At 37.2% G+C, this 20,465-nt stretch overlaps 1 protein-coding gene across 1 annotated transcript; it reads left to right on the top strand.

Moving 5' to 3' along the window:
* The first annotated feature begins 1,474 nt into the window (after positions 1-1,474).
* Positions 1,475-11,823, top strand: ZNF25 (zinc finger protein 25). The gene is made up of 5 exons (XM_012661490.1): positions 1,475-1,495; positions 7,132-7,258; positions 7,556-7,651; positions 10,202-10,265; positions 10,755-11,823. Exons 1-5 carry the CDS (start codon positions 1,481-1,483, stop codon positions 11,821-11,823), a joined length of 1,371 nt encoding a protein of 456 aa, XP_012516944.1. The 5' UTR covers positions 1,475-1,480.
* The last annotated feature ends 8,642 nt before the right edge of the window (positions 11,824-20,465 follow it).

Raw genomic sequence — 20,465 nt, 5'->3', positions numbered from 1 at the left:
CTATTTCTGTGAAGAATATCATTGGCATTTTGATAGGAATTACATTGAATCTATAGGTTGTTTTGGGCAGTATGGGCATTTTAACATTAATTCTTCTAATCCATGAGCATGGGATATTTTTCCATTTTTTGGTGTCCTCTTCCACTTATTTCATCAGTGTTTTATAGTTTTTATAGTTTATAGTAGAGATATTTCACTTATTTGGTTAAATTTATTTCTAGGTAATTTTTTTTGTAGCTATTATAAATAGGATTGCTTTCTTGATTTTTTCAGATTGTTCACTGTTAGTGTAGAAATGCTACTGATTTTTGTATCTTGATTTTGTGTCCTGCGACTTTACTGAATTCTTTTGTAAGTTCTAACCGTTTTTTTGCAAAGTCTTCAGGTTTTTCTAAATATAGGATTATGTTGTCTGTGAACAAGTATAACTTGACTTCTTCCATTCCAATTTGGATGCCCTTTATGGTTTCTGCCGCTTATGAAAAGGACCTCAGGATTAAGCCATCTGGTTGTCTTTTGCTCTATACACAAAGTACCTGTTTCGGAATTATGGCGCCAAACTATTATTTTAGATGTTGTATTTGTGTCATAGAACAGATTAGATGGCCACGTCAGAGTTCATCAAGATCTAATTAAATTTTACCTTAGGCCCAGCCCAAGTTTCGAGGGTACAGTGAATTCCAGGTACCCTGTCTGGATTTGTGGCTCTATGTGAAGACTTGTAGAATCATAATGGCACATGAAGGTTTGTTCAAGATTATCTCATTTCTCTTCATTTTAAAAATACATCATTGGAACTAAGACAATCACTAGGTTTGTTAATAGCAGAGCCTAGGGTAGAACTGAAGTCTCCAGGTTCGCTGTATCATATTTAAGTCAGAGAAAGGTTCTTGGAGAAGTGGTTTTTGTGAAACTGCAATTTAGGGAGAAGAAACATCTTATTTTTGAGAACTTTGAAAAAGACTTTACAACTCTGTGGGGTTTATAATATTCATAGGAAAAATTATGATATAACTGAAAACAGCTTTTATATATTCAATAAATATGTCTTTCAACATCACTTCTAATGTCAGCATAGGGTTCTATACTTTGGATATGTTAACACCTGCTTCTTAATAATCTGCTACTAGTGGATATTTGTTTTCATTTCTTTTATATTATTCAGTAAACAGACTCATAATTTTCAAGACAGCCAATAGGAAAGAAATGTTTAGATTCCCTCAGAAATGTCCTGGGTTCATCATGATTTATTTGAGAGTCACCAATGTACAGGTGGGTACTAGTGTAGGAATTCCTTCCTAATCCTTCTGATGGGTCATAGGGACATTTTCCCAGAGGTATGTATCTTACTAAAATGTTGTATGGAAATTTCTCACAGGTGATTCCTGGAGCTGCAAGATAAGGTCTCTTATGACTTCTGTCTTCCAACTTCCCCTGCTCTGGCTTCATAGTTTCTACCCTTTCCCAAGAACAGCAGAAAATGAACAAGTTCCAGGTGAGTCATTTATTTAGCCCTTACTTCGTTTCACTGTGCGTGTGCGTGTGTGTGTGTTTAATGAATTTTACTAAAGAGAGTCCATAGGACTAGAAAACTGGAAATAGTTAAAAATTGCCTTCAGGGAAAATACTGTTTGAATAAAACTGCAGTTCTCAAAGTGTGGTCAGCAGATCCCTCGGAGCCCCAAGACCCTCTCACGGGGTCTGCGGGGTCCATACTCATAGTATTAGCAGGTATTTGCATTGATGGTATGAAAGCAATGCATAGATCGCTGCCTGTTTGGCATGAATTAAGACAATGACACCAATACTAACAAATGTGATTTTTTAAGTGTATTTTATAATAAAATGTCAACATTTGAGTAATATTTCTAAGGTATGTGCTCAGAGACAAACTCAGCAATTTTTGAGGACAGAGCGGTACAAATAAGAAAGGAACAGGTTATAGGTTGATTAGGGAATGACACTCCAAAACGTAATATTTGAGGAAAGTCCTGAATTAAATGAGAGAGGGAGCAAGATAGAAATCTGGGGGAAGAACATTCTAGGTAGAAGGAACAGCAAATACAAACATTCTCAGGCATGTTCTAGAAACAGTTTTGAGGACATTGAAGCTAGGGAGAAGTGACTTAGGGAAAGCATGATAAGAAGTAAGATCAAAGAGGAAAGCCAGGACACATAGGACCTTGTACACTGTGGAAAACTTTAATTTTATTTGTTAATTTAAAAATTGGCTGGGTGCAGTGACTCATGCCTGTAATCCCGGCACTGTGGGAGGCCAAGACAGGAGGATCACTTGAGCCTAGGAGTTCAAGATCAGCAACAGCAAGATCCCATCTCTACAAAAAATTTAAAAATTAGCTAGGTGTGGTGGTATGTGCTTATAGTCCCAGCTACTCAGGAGGCTGAGGCAGGAGGATCACTTGAGCCCAGGAGTTGTAGGCTGCAGTGAGCTATGATGAGGCCACTGCACTCTAGCCTGGGCGACAGAGTGAGACCTTGCCTTAAAAACAATTAAAAATCCTTCTCTTTATACAATCAAAAGAATGTACATAATGTATATAATATATGTATGATTTAGGTGATATTTATAAAGCAAACACCCGTATATCCCCTATCTGGCTTAAGAAATGATAATTCCTAGTACCTTTGAAGCCCCTGTGTGCCCCTCCTCACTCTCATCCCTACTATCACCCAGAGAAAATGAATCCTGAATTCTATGATAACTATTTCCTTGCTTTTTTAAATTTAATTTTTTATAAACAAAACAACATAATTGGCAATTAATTAAACACCTAACCCTCTGGTAAGCACCTGACATTGTTTCAATAACCCTCACGACCACCTGTTGAAGTGTTATTATTACTGTGTCAAATTTCAGTGTCGACACCATCTGCTTGTCTTCAAAACCACAGCCCCTGGGCATCTTGGTAGAGAGAGATCTCTAGAAATAAGGAGAAAAATGTAGGAGGAAGTTCAAACAATTTAACCTATTCTATAGTTCTGCTCCAGTTGATCCTGAACATAATTCTGACTTTTATGTGAAATTCTCCTTATCCAAAATTCACTGGAGAGTACACATGATATTTTCCCTGCATTATGCTCTGTAACTAATTGCTGAATGGTCTGGAATAGTAGAAACGACGAGTCAGCCTTTTTATTTTTTGAAGTAATTTTGAGTGCAATTGTCACTACTGACTCCTGGAAAAGTTTACCTGATGCAGATCCTCAAACTTTTTGTTTGTTCATAGCCATTTTGGCCAGATTAGATCTCCTTTGCATTCTTTCTTATGTCTCTCAACTTCTACTGGAATAAATTTCTTCTGTTCAAAAACATTCTTCATAGTTACTGTTATTTTGTTTTCGTGAGGATCTGCTAGTGAAACCTTTCAGTTTGTTTATCTAAAATATTCATGAAGAACTTTTTCATGGTGTATGGAAGTCTTGGTTGGCAGTTTTCATCCTTTAAAACATTGAAAAGCATTCACTCTCTTCAACTATTGATGCTGTTGAAAGTTCACTTGTCAATTTGCCAGACCTTTGAGGCAAGTCTATTTTGGGCTAGCTGCTTTTAAGATATCTTTTACTCTAAGATATTTGTGTGTGGATTTCTCTTTACCCCATTGAGATTTATTTGTGCTTCTTTGGGGTTGAGTATTTGAGTGTTTTGAGTATTACACTCTATTTCCTTTATTGACTTTTAAGCTGTACTTTTTTGTGGTGTTTGTTGATTAGCCTAGAGATTATAATATGCATAACTAACTTATCACAGCATCTTCAAATAATAATATACTTATTCATGGACAATGTAATAAACTTTCAGTAGTATTATCCTATTTACTTCCTTTTTCACCCTTTGTGGTCTTTGTCTCGTATCTCATTTCTCATGTATTTTAACCCCAAATACTCGTTAATTTTGCTTTAAACAGTTATTAATCGTTAAAAAAATCTATGTGTGTGTATGTAAATAAAATAGCATGCATATATATCCTTCAGAGGCTCTTTATTCCTTCCTACAGGTCTGGGATTCTCTGGTCGTATCTTTTCCCTTCAGCCTAAACAACTTATTTTTATCATTTCATGTACTCAGGACTCATGGTGACAAATTCACTTGGCTTTACTTTCTGAAAATGTCTTTATTTCACCTTGATTCTCTCTTTTTTTTTTTTTTTGAGACAGCATCTTGCTCTGTTGTCAGAGCAGGAGTACAGTGGCGCCATTATATTAATAGCTCACTGCAACCTCGAACTCCTGGGCTCAAGCAATCCTCCTGCCTCAGTCTCCCAAGTAGCTGGGACTAGACTACAGGCATGTGCCACCATACTAGCTAATTTTTAAATTTTTTGTACAGACAGGGTCTTGCTATGTTGCCAGGCTGGTCTCTAACTCCTGGCCTCAAGCAATCCTCCCACCTCAGCCTCCCAAAGTGCTAGGATTATAGATATGAACCACTGCACCTAGCCCATTTTAACCATTTTTTAAGCTTTCATTTTTTAAGCTTTTCAGTGGCATTAAGCACATTCATATTGTTGTACAGCTATCATCACCATCGATCTCTAGTGCTTTTTTCATTTTGCAAAACACTTGTTAATTGCTGAGTTATTTGGATGATAGCCATCCTAATGAGTGTGAAGTAGTTTTGTTTTTGTTTCATGTTGTGTTTTTATTTTTATTTATTTTTTAACTTTTTAACTCGGCATTAAACAACTCCCTATACTCTCTTCCACCAGTCCCTGGCAACCATCACTCTATTTTTTTGTCTCTATGAATTTGATTACTCTAGCATCTCGTGTTAAGTGGAATCATATGGTATTTGTCCTTCTGTGATTAACTTATTTCACTTAGCATGTCTTCAGGTTCATACATGTTGTCACGTGTCAAATTTCCTTTGTCTTTAAGGCTGAGTAATATTATATTGTTTGTATATACCACAATGTGGTTTTTTTTTGTTTTTTTGTTTTTTTGAGACAGAGTCTCACTGTGTTGCCCCGGCTAGAGTGCCGTGGCGTCAGCCTAGCTCACAGCAACCTCAAACTCCTGGGCTCAACCAATCCTTCTGCCTCAGCCTCCCGAGTAGCTGAGACTACAGGCATGCGCCACCATGCCCGGCTAATTTTTTCTATATATTTTTAGCTGTCCAATTAATTTCTTTCTATTTTTGGTAGAGACGGGGTCTCGCTCTTGCTCAGGCTGGTTTCGAACTCCTGAGCTCAAACGATCCGCCCGCCTCGGCCTCCCAGAGAGCTAGGATTACAGGCGTGAGCCACCACGCCTGGCCTATATACCACATTGTGTTTATCTGTTCATCCATTGATGGACACTTGGGTTACTTTTCACCTTTTGGCCACTGTGAATAATGCTGCTATGAACATGGATACAAATATCTGTTTAAGTCCTTGCTTTCAGTTCTTTTGGCTATATACCCAGAAGTGGAATACTGGATCATATGGTAATTCTATGTTTATTTTTTTTTTTTTTGAGGAACTGCCATACTGATCTCCATAGTGGTTGCACCATTTTACATTCCCAGCAGTAATACACAAGGTTTTCAGTTTTTCCACATCCTCACCAATACTTGTTTTTTTTTTTTTTGAGACAGAGTCTCATTGTGTTGCCCAGGCTAGAGTGCTGTGGCGTCATCCTAGCTCACGGCAACCTCAAATTCCTGGGCTCAAGCGATCCTCCTGCCTCAGCCTTCCGAGTAGCTGGGACTACAGGCATGCGCCACCATGCCCGGCTAATTTTTTCTATATATTTTTAGTTGTCCAAGTCCAAGTTGCTTGGCAAGGAGAGAAAACAAAATTCACTTAATTCTTAAAAGCAACATATAAACATATAAAACAAGAGTGGTAGAACAATTGTTTTCAGGAAACTCAAGAAAAAAGTATGAACCAAGAATTGTGTATTACTGTGTATTACTCAGATTTGTCTCTTCCTGCTGATGTGCCATTTGTCACTTTAGAGTTTTCTTCTAAACTCCTAATCCACCCCTGTAACCCCAGTGCTTGCCTGTCTCTTCTGTGTTTGCATCTGCAGGTGAAACACAAGCATCCCAAACTGTACAAGAGAGTCCACAGAGTATAAAATAGCAGAATATTTGTATTTTTCTCACATAAACAAAAAACTTGTTATTTTTAATAAACAGATTAACATAAATGTGTGTAATATATTAATAAGCAGAGCTCTATTAAGTATGTATGTAAAATATATTTTATTGGTCCAAAAGATAAATTCAGAATTTCATGTTCTGTCACCTGACTTTACAACCTTCTAACTAATCTCGGTTCTACCCCCTGTTCTCGTATCATGCTGTTATTTGTAGTTTCCTAAATGGATGTATGCCATTTGTCATACACCCATGCCTTTGCCAATTGTGTTTTCTTTATTCCTAAAGTTTATATTAGTCACTTTGACCAGCTAATAAAATCTAACATGATAATACAAAATGCAAATAACTGTCCCCATTTGTGACCATCTTTTATTGTGTGCATATTTTTTGTCATAGCACCTACTACGTACATTGCATTTTAAGCACTTATATCTTTGCCCCTGTGTCGAATGGAAGCTCCTTGATAACAGGAATACAGTCCTGTGCCATTTAGCAACAAGGATATGTTCTGACAAATGTGTCCTTAGGTGATGTCATCATCATGCAAACATCATAGAATATACAGTACTTACACCAACTTAAATAGTACACTTAGGCTATGTAGCCTCTTGCTCCTAGACTACAGACCTGTACAGCATGTTGTTGTACTGAATACTGTAGGCAGCTGTAACACAATCTAAACATAGAAAATATCTAAACATAGAAAAGTTAGAATAAAAATACAGTATTATAGGACTGCTGTCATATACGCAGTCAGTCATTGACCAAAATGTCATTATGCAGTGCATGACTACAGTTGCTTTTATCATCTTTGTATCTCCAGCAGAGTTCCAGGCATGGAGTGGTAGCTCAGTAGATATGTATTGAGCAGATATTTGACCTGTGTATACAGTAGGATACAGAGTAGCAGCATACCATTACTTTCCAGAGTAAACTCTACGTTGGTATGTTAAGAGTTCTCATGTGTCTGTTCAATGGTACTCCATTCTGGTTACTTCAGATTGAACTGAAATATGTTGTTCCAGGGACCAGTGACACTAAAGGATGTTACTGTGGAATTCACCAAGGAAGAATGGAAATTACTGACCCCTGCTCAGAGGACGCTGTACAAGGATGTGATGCTGGAAAACTATAGTCACCTGGTCTCAGTGGGTGAGAAAAACTTCCCCCTATGTAGCTCCCATTAGTTTGCATTTCCTTTCCCAGTTGCTGGAACATGTAAGGTCCTCTAGGGTGAAAGATAATAGGTTTGTTTCAGAGGTCAAAGTTAATGAATCCATTTTGGGCGGTAGGAAAAAATATTTGTGTCCCTACATCCCCACTGAAAGAATCTAAATTTGTCAAGCCTAAGTGGGACCTTTATTGTTCTCCTGAAACTACTTCTTTATCCTTCAGGGTCCCTAAATTCCAAGCAATTTGTATCATTTCCTTTATCTTTTCCATTAATAGGTTATCGTGTGAATAAGCCAAATGGAGTTTTCAAGTTGAAGCAAGGAAAAAAGCCATGGATATTAGAAGTAGAATTTCCACGTCGGAGCTTCCCTGGTGAGCTAGAAGAAATGATACTCCGTGTTACTGGTGAGGTGGTTGGTGCCTCTTGCCTTTTGAAATGGTTTTCAGGACTCTCTTTCTTAAGTATTGTTCTGGAAATGATTGAGGACATTTGATGTACATGTGTCAGAAACCTAAATCACACCTCCAATCTCTCCACTTAAATTCTCTTCTTTGCTTGACTTTTAAAAAATAGATTTACTTTTCTTTCCTATATACAAACTTTAATCCCTACATAACCTTGTCCGAGACTTTTATTTTGTCTTTTTCTGTAGAATTCTCAGTTACTCTCTGCCATTGGAGTATGCAACTATAATCTTAGTGTTTATAAATCTGACTTACAATTTTTTTTCAAATGATATCTCTCTTCTTTTACTAACAACAAAGTGCCTCAATTATTTTTGGCCCCAGTTTTAACTTCCTATTCCTTCTGTAAACTCTGAATGCAGATTATAAATCATTATACCACTCATCAGTTATTGGTATATCATTTCAGAATTGATACTTCCTTCTGTCTTGTGTTTATCTTTCACACAAAGTGCTGATTATCCCTCCTAAAATCTCCTGCACCTTATTTGGAGTGTTATAACACTAAGATAATCTCATCCTGCTTCCTTCATTGTTTTTCTTGTATTTTCTGACTTGTGCTCCGATGTGTTGCCAGGATCAGGAACAATGCTTGATATATATTACTTGCTCACTAGATATTTGTTGAAATGAATTTTGATTAACAAGAGACAGACACTATCTTTTGTTTTATACCCTTTATAGTAACTCCTGCAAAGGCTCGTCCATTCTTAAGCATTGGTTTTTATGCTAAGAAGTCCTAAAATCAACCTCTTCAGCATCCTTCTTGTATTTGTATTCTGGTCCCGTATTTTACCTTATTACAAAATAGTTCCACTGATTCTGCTTTCTTCCTTCTTAGAATCAAAAACAAATTATATTTTTTTGAGGCAGAGTCTCACTCTGTTACCCCAGGGAGGGTGCAGCAGTGTCATCATAGCTCAAACTCCTCAAACTCCTGGACTGAAGCGATCCTCCTGCCTCAGCCTCCCAAGTAGCTGGGACTACAGGCATGCGCCACCATGCCCAGCTAATTTTTTCTATTTTTGGTAGAGACAGGGTCTTGTCTTGCTCAGGCTGTTCTCGAACTCCTGAGCTCAGGTAATCCTCCCCGACGTGGCCTCCCAGGGTGCTAGGATTACAGGTGTGAGCCACTGCACCCAGCTTCAAAAACGAATTCTTAATTTAAATCTGGCAAACTTACATTGCCACTAGCCTGTCATGGTAAACTTATACTGACTCACTATTTCAATACACATGTAAATTAATTTTCTGTCAAGAACTAGTCTGGCCCTTTCTTGCCTACTGCCTCTTATTTCTCCTTATCGCCCCCAAACGCATGTTAATCTCCATTTTACCATACTGTTAAATATTTTCTATACATAGGATCTTATTTGGTATGTATTGAAGTTACACAAGTCCCTATCAAATGACTTTTCTTATGTGTTACCCACAAATGCTATGAAATTCCAACCCCAAGCCTCTGCTTATAGTCTTTCACTTGCTTCCAGGCATTTAAAGATGAATAAATATGAAGGTCAGTGAAGGTTCTAGAATGATGTTGAATAATCTGATATTTAAAGATCATGTAGTAAATTGGAAGTAGAGATGCAGGAACCCAGATATGAAAGCAGCACTCAAGGCTAGTGCTGGGTCTGAGTAATGCTGATTTGGAAGTGCAAGATTTGGTGCTCAGTCTAAGTTCAGGATTGAAAATCTCTGATGATGCAGCTGGGAATTCATCCTTGGATAGAAGGCTTGCCCTCTGCTTTTTAAAAAATCCTTCCTTTTGGATGTATGTGTTCCTGGGCCTTCCTGTCCAAGTGACAATTAAGCCAACTAGATGGAGAGAGAAAGCCCAAGCTATAGGACTATTCCCCTAAGTAGGAGGAAACTGATGTTCTGGGAAAATCACTTTAGTGGTGACATCAAGATTGTTGTAGATGGATAAAGAGGAAACAAAATAGAAGCTTATAGTTTGCTAACTACTAAGAATCCTAACACAGTAATCTAGGTTTGAGGGGATAAGGTCTATACTTCAGCTCCTTCATCCAATTTAATCTTTTCCCTGATATTTCCAATGAACACAGCTTTTTCTTATCGTACTTCCTGTTCATTGTTCTTAAGGGACTCACAGCTTCTCTATGATTCCTGCGTTTCCTTTCAGCAACACTTTGAATATATTTTTGTTCTCTGCTTCCTATTTTTTGCTTTTTATCTGAACTTTCTCCTCCAAGTTCTTAAGATTATATTTGTAAAAGTGTCAGAGTACCTGGGTTTATAACCAGGTTCCTTCCTCTGTCGGCTACAGTGTTTTCTAGTGTTTTTTATAGTTTTTTTATAAAACAATAGGAGAGAGGATATTTGCATCTGAGAGTTCTTTCATTTTGAGAGATTGGCCTGAAGCTAAGAATCAACCCTGTGACCATACTAATGTGTTAAGATTTATTAAGTATTAAATTTTGGATTCCTTTGTAGAAGACCTATGGAATATTCATGACGCAGGAGCAAGAAACCAGGAAAGCCAAGCTGGAAATTCAAGGCAAGTTCAAGAATTAATGTTTAAGATAGAAGCTTTGTAAAAAAGAGTCCTGTAGTGGTTACTGGAAATGGGAGAGCACTAGTTAATACTTATGTGAGAAAACTAACACTGGAGCGAATCCCAAAGAATATAATCCAAATGGGAATGCCATTTTTCATAGAGACCTTATTCAGGATTAGGAGATTCAAACTTTGAAGTCATCTTTTGACTTTTCTGAATTACATAATGAGGAAGGCTTTAGTACACAACATAGAACGCAGGCAGTTGAGAGACCCCGTGAATATAATGCAAGTAAGGTTCATTCTCTCAGATGTTAAACTACAAGTGTATGTCAGAGAATGCTCACAGTGGAGAAGCCCTGTGGACCTAAGGAACACGGGAACATCTCTAAAAATCAGCCCTCAGAGTTACTTGGAAAATACACACAGCAGGAAAAAAAAAAAGCCTTAAAAGTCTCATACATTAATGAATTTGGAACTTTTTATCTAGGAATGGAAAACTCACAAAACATCAGAAAACTCATACCGGAGAGAAAGCCTATGAGTGTAAGGAATGTGGAAAGTTCTTCTGCCAGAAGACTGCCCTCATAGTACATCAGCATAGTCATTCAAAGAACGAATCCTATGACTGTGACAAATGTGGGAAATCTTTCTCTAAAAATGAAGAACTCACAACACATCAGAAAAGTCATACCAGAGAGAAAACCTATGAGTGTAAAGAATGTAAGAAAATTTTCTACCACCTGTCATCTCTTAGTAGACATCTGAGAACCCATGCAGGGGAGAAACCCTATGGATGCGATCAGTGTGAGAAATCCTTCTACCAGAAGCCTCATCTCGTTGAACATCAGAAAACACACACAGGGGAGAAACCTTTTGAATGCACTGAATGTGGGAAGTTCTTCTATGTGAAGGCGTACCTCATGGTACACCAGAAAACACACACAGGGGAGAAACCCTTTGAGTGTAAGGAATGTGGGAAAGCCTTTTCCCAGAAGTCCCACCTCACAGTACATCAGAGAACACACACAGGGGAGAAACCCTATAAGTGTAAGGAATGTGGGAAATTGTTTTCTAGGAATTCACATCTCAAAACCCATCAGAGAACTCACACAGGAGAGAAACCCTACGAATGTAAGGAATGTGGAAAATGCTTCTACCAGAAGTCAGCCCTCACAGTACATCAGCGAACTCACACAGGGGAGAAACCCTTCGAATGTAATAAATGTGGGAAAAACTTTTACTATAAATCAGACCTCACTAAACATCAGAGAAAACACACAGGGGAGAAGCCCTATGAGTGTACAGAATGTGGTAAATCTTTCTCTGTGAATTCAGTCCTCAGATTACATCAAAGGACCCACACAGGAGAGAAACCCTATGAATGCAAGGAATGTGGGAAATCCTTTTCTCAGAAGTCACATTTTATCATACATCAGAGAAAACACACAGGGGAGAAACCCTACGAGTGTCAGGAGTGTGGGGAAACCTTTATCCAGAAGTCGCAACTCACTGCACATCAGAAGACACACGCAAAGAAGGGCAAAGCTGACAAGTAGTACGAGCTGAGAAATCCTTCTGTCGGAATTCATCCTTCAGAACAAGATGATTCACATGAGGGCAACCTTGTGAATACCGATAGGGAGCGATATTCATAAGGTTCATTCACAATAATACTGAGGTGTGAATTCCTAGAGGCATCAAAATGGTAAACTCCTTAGCCACAATCTTTCCTTACAGTGTATCAACAAATACACAGAAATTCTGTAAATTTATTAGGGAGAAATTTTTACCATATGGTAGACTTTACTAAATATCAGACAGCATAGATGGCAGAAATCATACAACTTGTAAAACGTGAGAGGAACCTTTCTGTCAGAAGTCATACTTTGTTTTATAACATAAAAATCACACAGAGAAATCCTGTTAGTAAAATAAATGTCAAGAAGTTTTCTGTCAGGGCAGCCAGCACTAGACATGCAAAATGTTGCATGAGTGAGCAACTCCTTTGAGTATCCTGAGTATTCGAAAATCTCTTACACAAGTGGGTTCTTATATCAGAGAATTTAGCAGGGATTACTACAAAGGTCCTGACAGACGTGGAAGCCTTTGTCAAGAAGTGATATTTCATTGACTGTCAGATCAATGGTACTTGGATAGATACTTTAAATATTTGAAAGATTTTTAACAAAAATTTGAACAAGAGAAACAATTATACTAGAAGACCTGTTGCAGATCTGATTTTAAGGTTTTTTTCCTTTAAAGGAATCCTTTAAATGTCTACATGTTTGAAGCTTTTAAAAAGCACAAATAAATTAAAAAATCAGGCAACATCATTAAACACACATGCCGAGTCCTTTAGTATGCAGGACTTTGTGAGCATGCTACAAAGCATACCTTGTGCGTGTTTGGCCTGTATGTGGAACCCATCCATAACTGTACATAGAGAAATATGTAACCTTAGTTCAATAACTACTCTGTGTATGAAGACGTGTCACATGAAGTCTCAGTAGTGACTTGTTAATATACGTATTGTAAGTGTAATATTCTTTTTAAATTATAATGTATCTTTTTATCCTATTTGTAAATGGGATGTAGACATTGTTACTAAACTAACACTTCAAAAAGAAGCTAAAATGTTTTTGTAAAATTTTCAACTGTCTCATGGTCAGCCAAATTTTGCCTTTATTTATAGCAAAAGCCTGAGCTGTTTTTAAAGCAGCTAAAAACAGTAATATTTATTACAGTCTACACAATGAAATAGAATAGTGCTATGTAAGAAATATTATTTATCATACTGTTGATGTTTTAGCAGGGTGCAGAGCTGTCTGTGTTTGTATTTTGTCTGGGAACCCTAAATGTTCTTCACTGCCTTGTCCTTCCCAGTAGAAGCAGCACGGCACAGCTGAGGGTGTGGACTCTGGACTCGCGCTGCCCAGGCCCAGCTTCCAGCATGGGGCATGCCACTTCCCCCCTCTGCACCGCACTTATTTTTCTGTAAGGGTAGTGATAGTAGCAACTCCTTAGGATTGCTCTGAGGTCTAAATGAATTAATATTTTTAAAGCACTTAGAACAGTGTCCGAGACACAAGAGCTATATGTGAGATATTATTATTATAATTTGTATTTCCTGAATTGTGCTGGGAAAAAAAAGTTGGCTACCGAAATTCATCCCCCACCATATTGCTGCTAATGCCTTGATTTGGTTTGGTAGTTCATTTTCCTGTAAGTGATTCAGGGGCAGGTCCTGAGGAGGCGAAGTCAGGGATTGGCAAAGTATAGCTGTCGGACAGATCTGGCCCACTGCCCATTTCTGTAGCCTGCAAGCTAAGAATGGTTTTATATTTCTAAATGGATGAAAAAAATCAAAGAATATTTTGTGACACATGAAAATTATACGATATTCACATTTCAGTGTCCATAAATAAAGTTTTGACAACACTAACACAAACAAAAACCATTTGTTTATGTTTTGCCTGTGGCTGTCTTCATACTACCCCTGCAGGGTTGAGTAGCTGTGGCCCACAGAGCATAAGGTACTTACTCTTTGGCACTTCACAAAATAAGTTTTTCTGTTACTTAGAGCTGCAAACATCACAACCAATGTAGAGATACACTTTGATAAATGTTATGTGTTTCAGAAATGATGCATACAGCAATTTATGGGTGGGTGGTTTTTGTTCAGCATATTTGTGTATTATATGTTAAAAGCCTAAGCTTAGAAGTATTTTTTCCCAAAGAAATGTCTTTTTTACTTGCTGAATTGTTATAACATCAAAATAAGATGTTTCCTGATGGACTGTAGCAGTAAATATATGAAATAAACATTGTCTAAATTAAATCAAATTCTTAATTGATTCCTCCCCACAGTATTCCTTTATTTTCTTCCAAGTCAATGGCCAGTTTTTGCTGTATCATCTAATAATTATATTATCCCATAAGATACCATCTTTATGTCATATTTAACTTACATAACCCAGTAACAAAAAACTTACAATACCAATTACACCAGCTACATTACTAGGAACCTAGAAAATTATTTTATTGCCTGCATTTCCTATAATTTTCAAATGCTGCTCCAACCTAAACCCTGCCAGCATCTTGCTTCCCCTTCCTAATACAGATTATTTTCACTGATGTTCAACTTCCTAAGCATGATTCCTCATTCTGATTTGTATTATGTTTAGCACTGATGAACACCTAATATGAAGATATTTAGTGATTAATTAAGGTATACTCTGTACTTACATGTTGTAACTTCTGAATACTCTATGGGAAAATATTGTTACCAATATCTCATTCTACTCTGCTCTGATGTGAGCAAGCCATCTTGAGAGAGGCTTATGGTAACATCTATCTACAGATAGGCCTTTAAGGTCGTTCTTTATTTCAGCCTGTGTGAAATAAAGAAATAAAACAAACTTTCTAAATTCCTCAGGCTTCTCAATCAAAAATTAAATAGAAATTAGTACTTTCTGGGGACAGCCCAATAACTGCCAAGGCAAATCTGTTAAAAAGAATAAAGCCTATACTTTCGAGAATACTTAAAAAAATACTCTAGCTGATGAGAATATTCCTATTCAAAAATTCAATGATGTTCTATTCTCCAAATTCAAACCTGAGACTATTTCTTGGCCATAGTTGCAAGCCATGAATTGGTCACACCAAAATTGGTGAGACAACTGATCAGACATTGATAGAAATTAATCGATCCCTCTTCAGCACACATGCTTGTGAAGGCCGCCCAATCTGGCACAGCGACACATTCTGAAAGGCAGTCGACAACAGCTTTCACACCAAGCATGCTTTGGGAAGTTAGCAGTTTCGGCCAGTGACCACACTTTTACAACTGAAAGAAAGCCAGTCCCTCAACACTCCTGCTTTGGAAAGCTGGCCATTCCCTGAATCCTCTATTTCCCAAAGCCTTGTATCATCTCATACTTTGACTGTGATTTACAAGTATGGTTCTTTGGTTAGTGTGACGGCCAGAGAAGCACTATCAACTCCTTCCCTCCTGCCACTCTGTTCACAACAGGGAGATTCTCTTTCCCATCCTTGAATATGGGCTGGCCTATGGCTTGCTTTGGCCTAGTAGGATATGGCAGAGGTTCTAGGCATACCCTTTAGAAGTGTGGCAGCTTCCACTTTCCTTCTTGAAGCTAACCATCACGCAAAAACTGGGACTAGTTTGTGGACATGCCACGAAGAAAGGCAAGCCACCTGTGGTGGACCCCATGGTACTAGGCATGTGAGTAAAACCTTCTTAGCCTCTCCTGCCCAGCCTCTCTGCTGGCTGAACATAGCTGCCCTGATCGGAGACTCCAGCCAATGCCAAGTGGAGCGGAAGAACCACCCAGTCTACACACAGAAGTAACAAATAAATCGTTGTTTTAAGTCATTAAGTTTTGGGCATTTTGAACTAAAACAGGAAGTAAGCAATAAAGCAAGCTTTTTTGAGAAACTGGATGGTTAGTCTCCTCTTTCACAATAATAGTTATGCAGTGTGAGTGGCCGTTAGAAGTTTGCAACCATTTAGAATGACAATTGTTTAATCTGGTTTCTAAAAAGGACGTACTCAAATATAAGAATTTGCCCCCATGAAAGAGAAGCAGTGTTGGTGAAATTAGATTGTCTTATACTGCATGGTGTCACCCAAAACTACGTCCAGACCTTGAAACTTATGTAGCAAAGAATACACCCAAATAACAGGAAAAACCTGTTCATATTTTTTTAAATAAGGATTTTATCCAAGAGACTCAACAGGTGATCACATCTTGCCTTACCTGTAAAGTTGAGACATGGCTTGGGACCCTCCCTCACAGAGCATTTAGACATTTATAAATGAATTCAATTCAACTACTTCAAGCATGAAACGTTTTCAGAATAGTTTATGTAAATTGTTTGGATTAAAACTTTCCCTTGTGAAAGAAGCAATATTTTGATTCAAGAGTGTTCTGACTTTTTTCCTACCTCGGGATTCATTTCCTAGTGAAATACTTAAACTATGACGATACTCTCATTAAAAATAAGTTTCATCATCCACATAACCCACAAAGCTCTGAGAAGATAAAACAAGTGAATTGCTTTAGATTCAAAATTTTCTCTGTGTTCTAAGAATGTAAATGTTGGACACGGTGTGGGAAAGTTGGTGTAGCCACAGGAGAAAATGAGAACACGGCTTGGTGGGAAGACGTTTATTACACTCACAGGCCCCAGAGAGGGGTCACCATGTGCCACACGGGGCCACAGCAAGCCACCAGTGTCAGTCAGGAGGCAGAAGCGGGATTGAGGGGAAGGCCTAGGCCATGCCCCTTATTGGGGTATCCAGGGAAAAGGCAAGGCAGGGTAGAACAAACAGTTTAGGATTGCTAGTGTGAATAATTCCAGCAGGCTTTGGGATTGGTCTCTAGTTATCTGATACCTGACCTTGGGATGATTTAGGGTAGGATAAACACTGGCTTGATGTGTGAGGATGAGATAAGGAGGTAAATGGGGTTGGGACTGTCGGTTTACAAATCAAAGATGTGCTCCAGGCTGAGCACTTTGCTATCCGTAGGAACTGTCTAGTCTTGGGAGGGGCGGTCTCTCTGGGGCAAGTTTATTAAAATGTCAAAATATCATAGAAACAGAAAATTCTAAAAAACATAATTAAAAAACATGATTCCAAACTGCAGTTAAATTCAAGAGTAACTGTTAAACAAGACTCCTGACCAGAACTTTTAAAAATGTCCATAATATGAAAGAATAGAAAGGCATGATCTTTGATGGGATCTTGGACCCGACAAAGGTACAAAGGACATTTTTGGGGGAAATGGAAATATTATATATAGGTAAAGAAAGAGAGTATATGAGAAAATACTTATATAATAACTGCTAAATGTAGGCGAACGAGTGTTAAGACAAGTTGATTATACACTTTAACTGGATGAATGAAAAAGCCAAAAAATCTAAGGACTTGAAAAAAGAGCAATGAGGTAAGCTAACCTACTAGATACTAAAAATAGTATAAAGCACCTATCATTAAAATAATATGATACAGGCACATAAGTAGAAAGACAAATGAACATAAATTCCAGAAATAGGCTCAAACCCAGTTGAAATTTAATAAATGATAAAGTCAGTATCATAAAGTAGGGAAAAGGAATTTTTCATTAAGAGAAGGTAGGATAACTGAATAGATAGGTGAAAAAAATGAAATAGGATCCATTCCCATTCATACATCAGGAAAACGCCAAATCAATCTATGTTAAATGTAAAAAAAGGAGATTCTACAAGTACTAGAAGAAAATAGAGGTGAATTCCCCTATAACTTAAGAAAAAATAAAACTTTCCTAACCATGACTAAAAATCCAGATGCAATAAAAGAAAATACTGACAAATTTGACTACATAAAATTAGACGTTAAACTCTCCAGTTAAATAAAAATTTAAAAACCTATAACCACAATAAAATAAAAAGGACAAGCTGGGAATAAATATCCACAACTTAGACGACAAAGAAATGGTTAATATCCCTATATAAACAGTTCCTAAAAACATAGAAGAAAAAAACTCAACAACCCTGTAGAACTATTAGCAAAAATTAGGAACAGAAAAGTCACAGGAAAAGAAATGCAAATGACACTAAAATTTATGAAATCAAGATCACCCTTTAAAATAAAAAGAAAAATGTAAATAATACTCATATCCTGCTGGTGTGAATGCAAAATCATCAACCATCTGAAGTGAAATATAGCAATATTTACTTAAATAGCATATGAATTTACCACTTGACCCAGAAATCCCACTTCTAGGAATCTACCACAAGGACATACTAGCCAAAAATGAAAAGGCTACATCACTATTTGTATTTACAGAAGACCTGAAACAGCCCAATTGCTGATTAGTAAACAACTGGTCGAATGTATTGTGGTACACTTGCATAACAGGGTGCTAAGTAACTAAAAAAGGAACTGAGGGATATCGCCATAAACTGCACAGAGTGAACTCCAGATTATATCACTAAGTGAAGGAAGTTTGAGAAAATCAAGTATAATATGGTAGCTTTTACATATAAAAGGTAAATATACATATATACATATGGATCTGCTTATATTAAAAATAACAGAAAGATAGATCATAAAACAAATGAATGGTTCCTCATAGGGTAAGGGAAGGACAAGGAACAGGCTGCAGGGAAGCCAGACTGATCTTTGAATATTCTTCCTTATAGATTCATCTTTGAAAACATTTAAGTATTTCTCATAATTATGAAAAAGCATCAAAATGAAAACAAAACCCCAAAACCAAACAGCAAATGAAACAAACTAATCTAATTGTGTCTCAAGTTGATGCCATACCACTCAGAGAAGAATAATTTCTGCTATATTTAAAACACAGGAATCTGACTGCATGTCACAATGGGGATATGTCCTAAGGACAAAAGAACTGCAAAAAAAATTTAAATTGGTTTCAAAAATATTTTGTTAACAATAATATTGGTATTGTTATTTTGAAACTACATTATGTTTTATAGGATAAAACAAATAATCATGTTAATGCTCTCTGGAATATAGATTTTCAAAGTAAGAAAAAAGATAAAAATTAAAAGTAAAGTAAAACTGTAATACCAACTTAAAATTAGAACTATTAGTATGAATTCATGATGTATTTTTCCCATTAAAACAAATAATACGTTATTTCCTAGCTCTGTGCACTCTAAGTTCCAAAAACAATCACAATCAGTAGCACTAAGCACTAAGCCCAGATTGTGGTCTCATTTCCCACTAAAAGCCACCAGGGCTTCTGGGAAAAATGGCTGATTCAAGGTCTAGAAGCAAGAAATGTACAAAATGAGCCTGGAATAGCTCATCGTATCAGAAAAAAAGGGGCTATTAAAACTATACTATAGTCTGTCAAAAGGACTCAGAAACCTACCCGAAATACTCCCACCAGTCAAAATACTTTGAGTAAAATAAGAACTGCAATGGTTGGAACACATAATAAATTCATCATCATCTCCCTCCCACCAAAATAAAGATCACTTACAGAGAATGACACGAAACTAATTCATGATTCTGAAAACTAATCAAGTTATTTAACTTGTTGAAATTTTCCATAATAAATAGTGAGTTTTTTGGCTTTTTTTTACAAAAGTAAGCAACAACCATGGAAAAAATGATTCACAAATCTGATCGTATCAAAATGTAAAATTTTTAGCCTGGGCAACATAGCAAGACCCCATCTCTACAAAAAAATTCAAAAATTAGCCAGGCGTCATTCCACACACACCTTTAGTCCTAGCTACTCAAGATGCTGAGGCAGGTGGATCACTTAGCCCAGGAGTTTGAGGCTGCAGTGAGCCATGGTCACACCACTGTACTCCAGCCCAGGTGACAGCGCGAGGCAATGTTTCCAAAAAAAAAGTAAATTTTTGACATGACCAATGATACCATAAAGTTAAAAGACAAGACAGACCTGGAGAAGATATCTGCAACAAAAATAACTCAAAGAATTACTATACAAAACTCATAAAGGATATTTATAAATTAGAGAGGAATACAGAACAAAATCAATAGAAGTATGTAAACAAACATTTCACAGATGAAAACTGAAAGGCCCAACCTTATAATCAGAGAAATACAAATCAAAACCATGAGATTTTATTTACTCATCAGATTGGCCATAATTTTAAAATATGCCAATATCAGTTGCTAGTAAGGAGGGAAAGAAAGTTGTACTATCATATAACAAGTGTTGAAAGTGGTATGGTCACTTGGTAGACAATTTGGCAGGACCAAGTAACTCTAGAAATCCTTCCTCTAGATGATTCAGCAATACTAATCATGTGTACATGCTACAGAAATGCTTGGTCTTTTTGCAGCAACAATGCAAAGGATGTTTACTCAAGTATTCTACATAATAATGAAAAATGGAAATGACCTAAAGACTGGTACCTTTTGGAGGCTCTGCAGGGAGAATCTATCTCCTTGTTTTCTTCAGCTGATTGGCCTTTCAATGCAGAAATGGATAACTAAAATGTGCAATGGTCTTATAATAGAATATTATATGGCATTAAAAAAAATAAACCAGGCCGGGCGCGGTGGCTCACGCCTGTAATCCTAGATCTCTGGGAGGCCGAGGCGGGCAGATTGTTTGAGCTCAGGAGTTTGAAACCAGCCTGAGCAAGAGCGAGACCCCGTCTCTACTAAAAATAGAAAGAA

The sequence above is a fragment of the Propithecus coquereli genome, unplaced genomic scaffold, assembly GCF_000956105.1.
Source record: "Propithecus coquereli isolate 6110/MARCELLA unplaced genomic scaffold, Pcoq_1.0 Scaffold712, whole genome shotgun sequence".
In the NCBI taxonomy this organism is placed as follows: Eukaryota; Metazoa; Chordata; class Mammalia; order Primates; family Indriidae; genus Propithecus; species Propithecus coquereli.
Note: the sequence above shows the minus strand (reverse complement) of the source record. Positions and strands in the feature narration are given on the sequence as shown.

Bases quoted from the DNA above. Each gene is read 5' to 3' on its own strand.
- ZNF25 (XM_012661490.1), top strand. The intron at 7,259-7,555 runs GTGAGAAAAACT...TTCCATTAATAG, and splicing joins TAGTCACCTGGTCTCAGTGG to GTTATCGTGTGAATAAGCCA. The intron at 7,652-10,201 runs GTGAGCTAGAAG...ATTCCTTTGTAG, and splicing joins TCCACGTCGGAGCTTCCCTG to AAGACCTATGGAATATTCAT.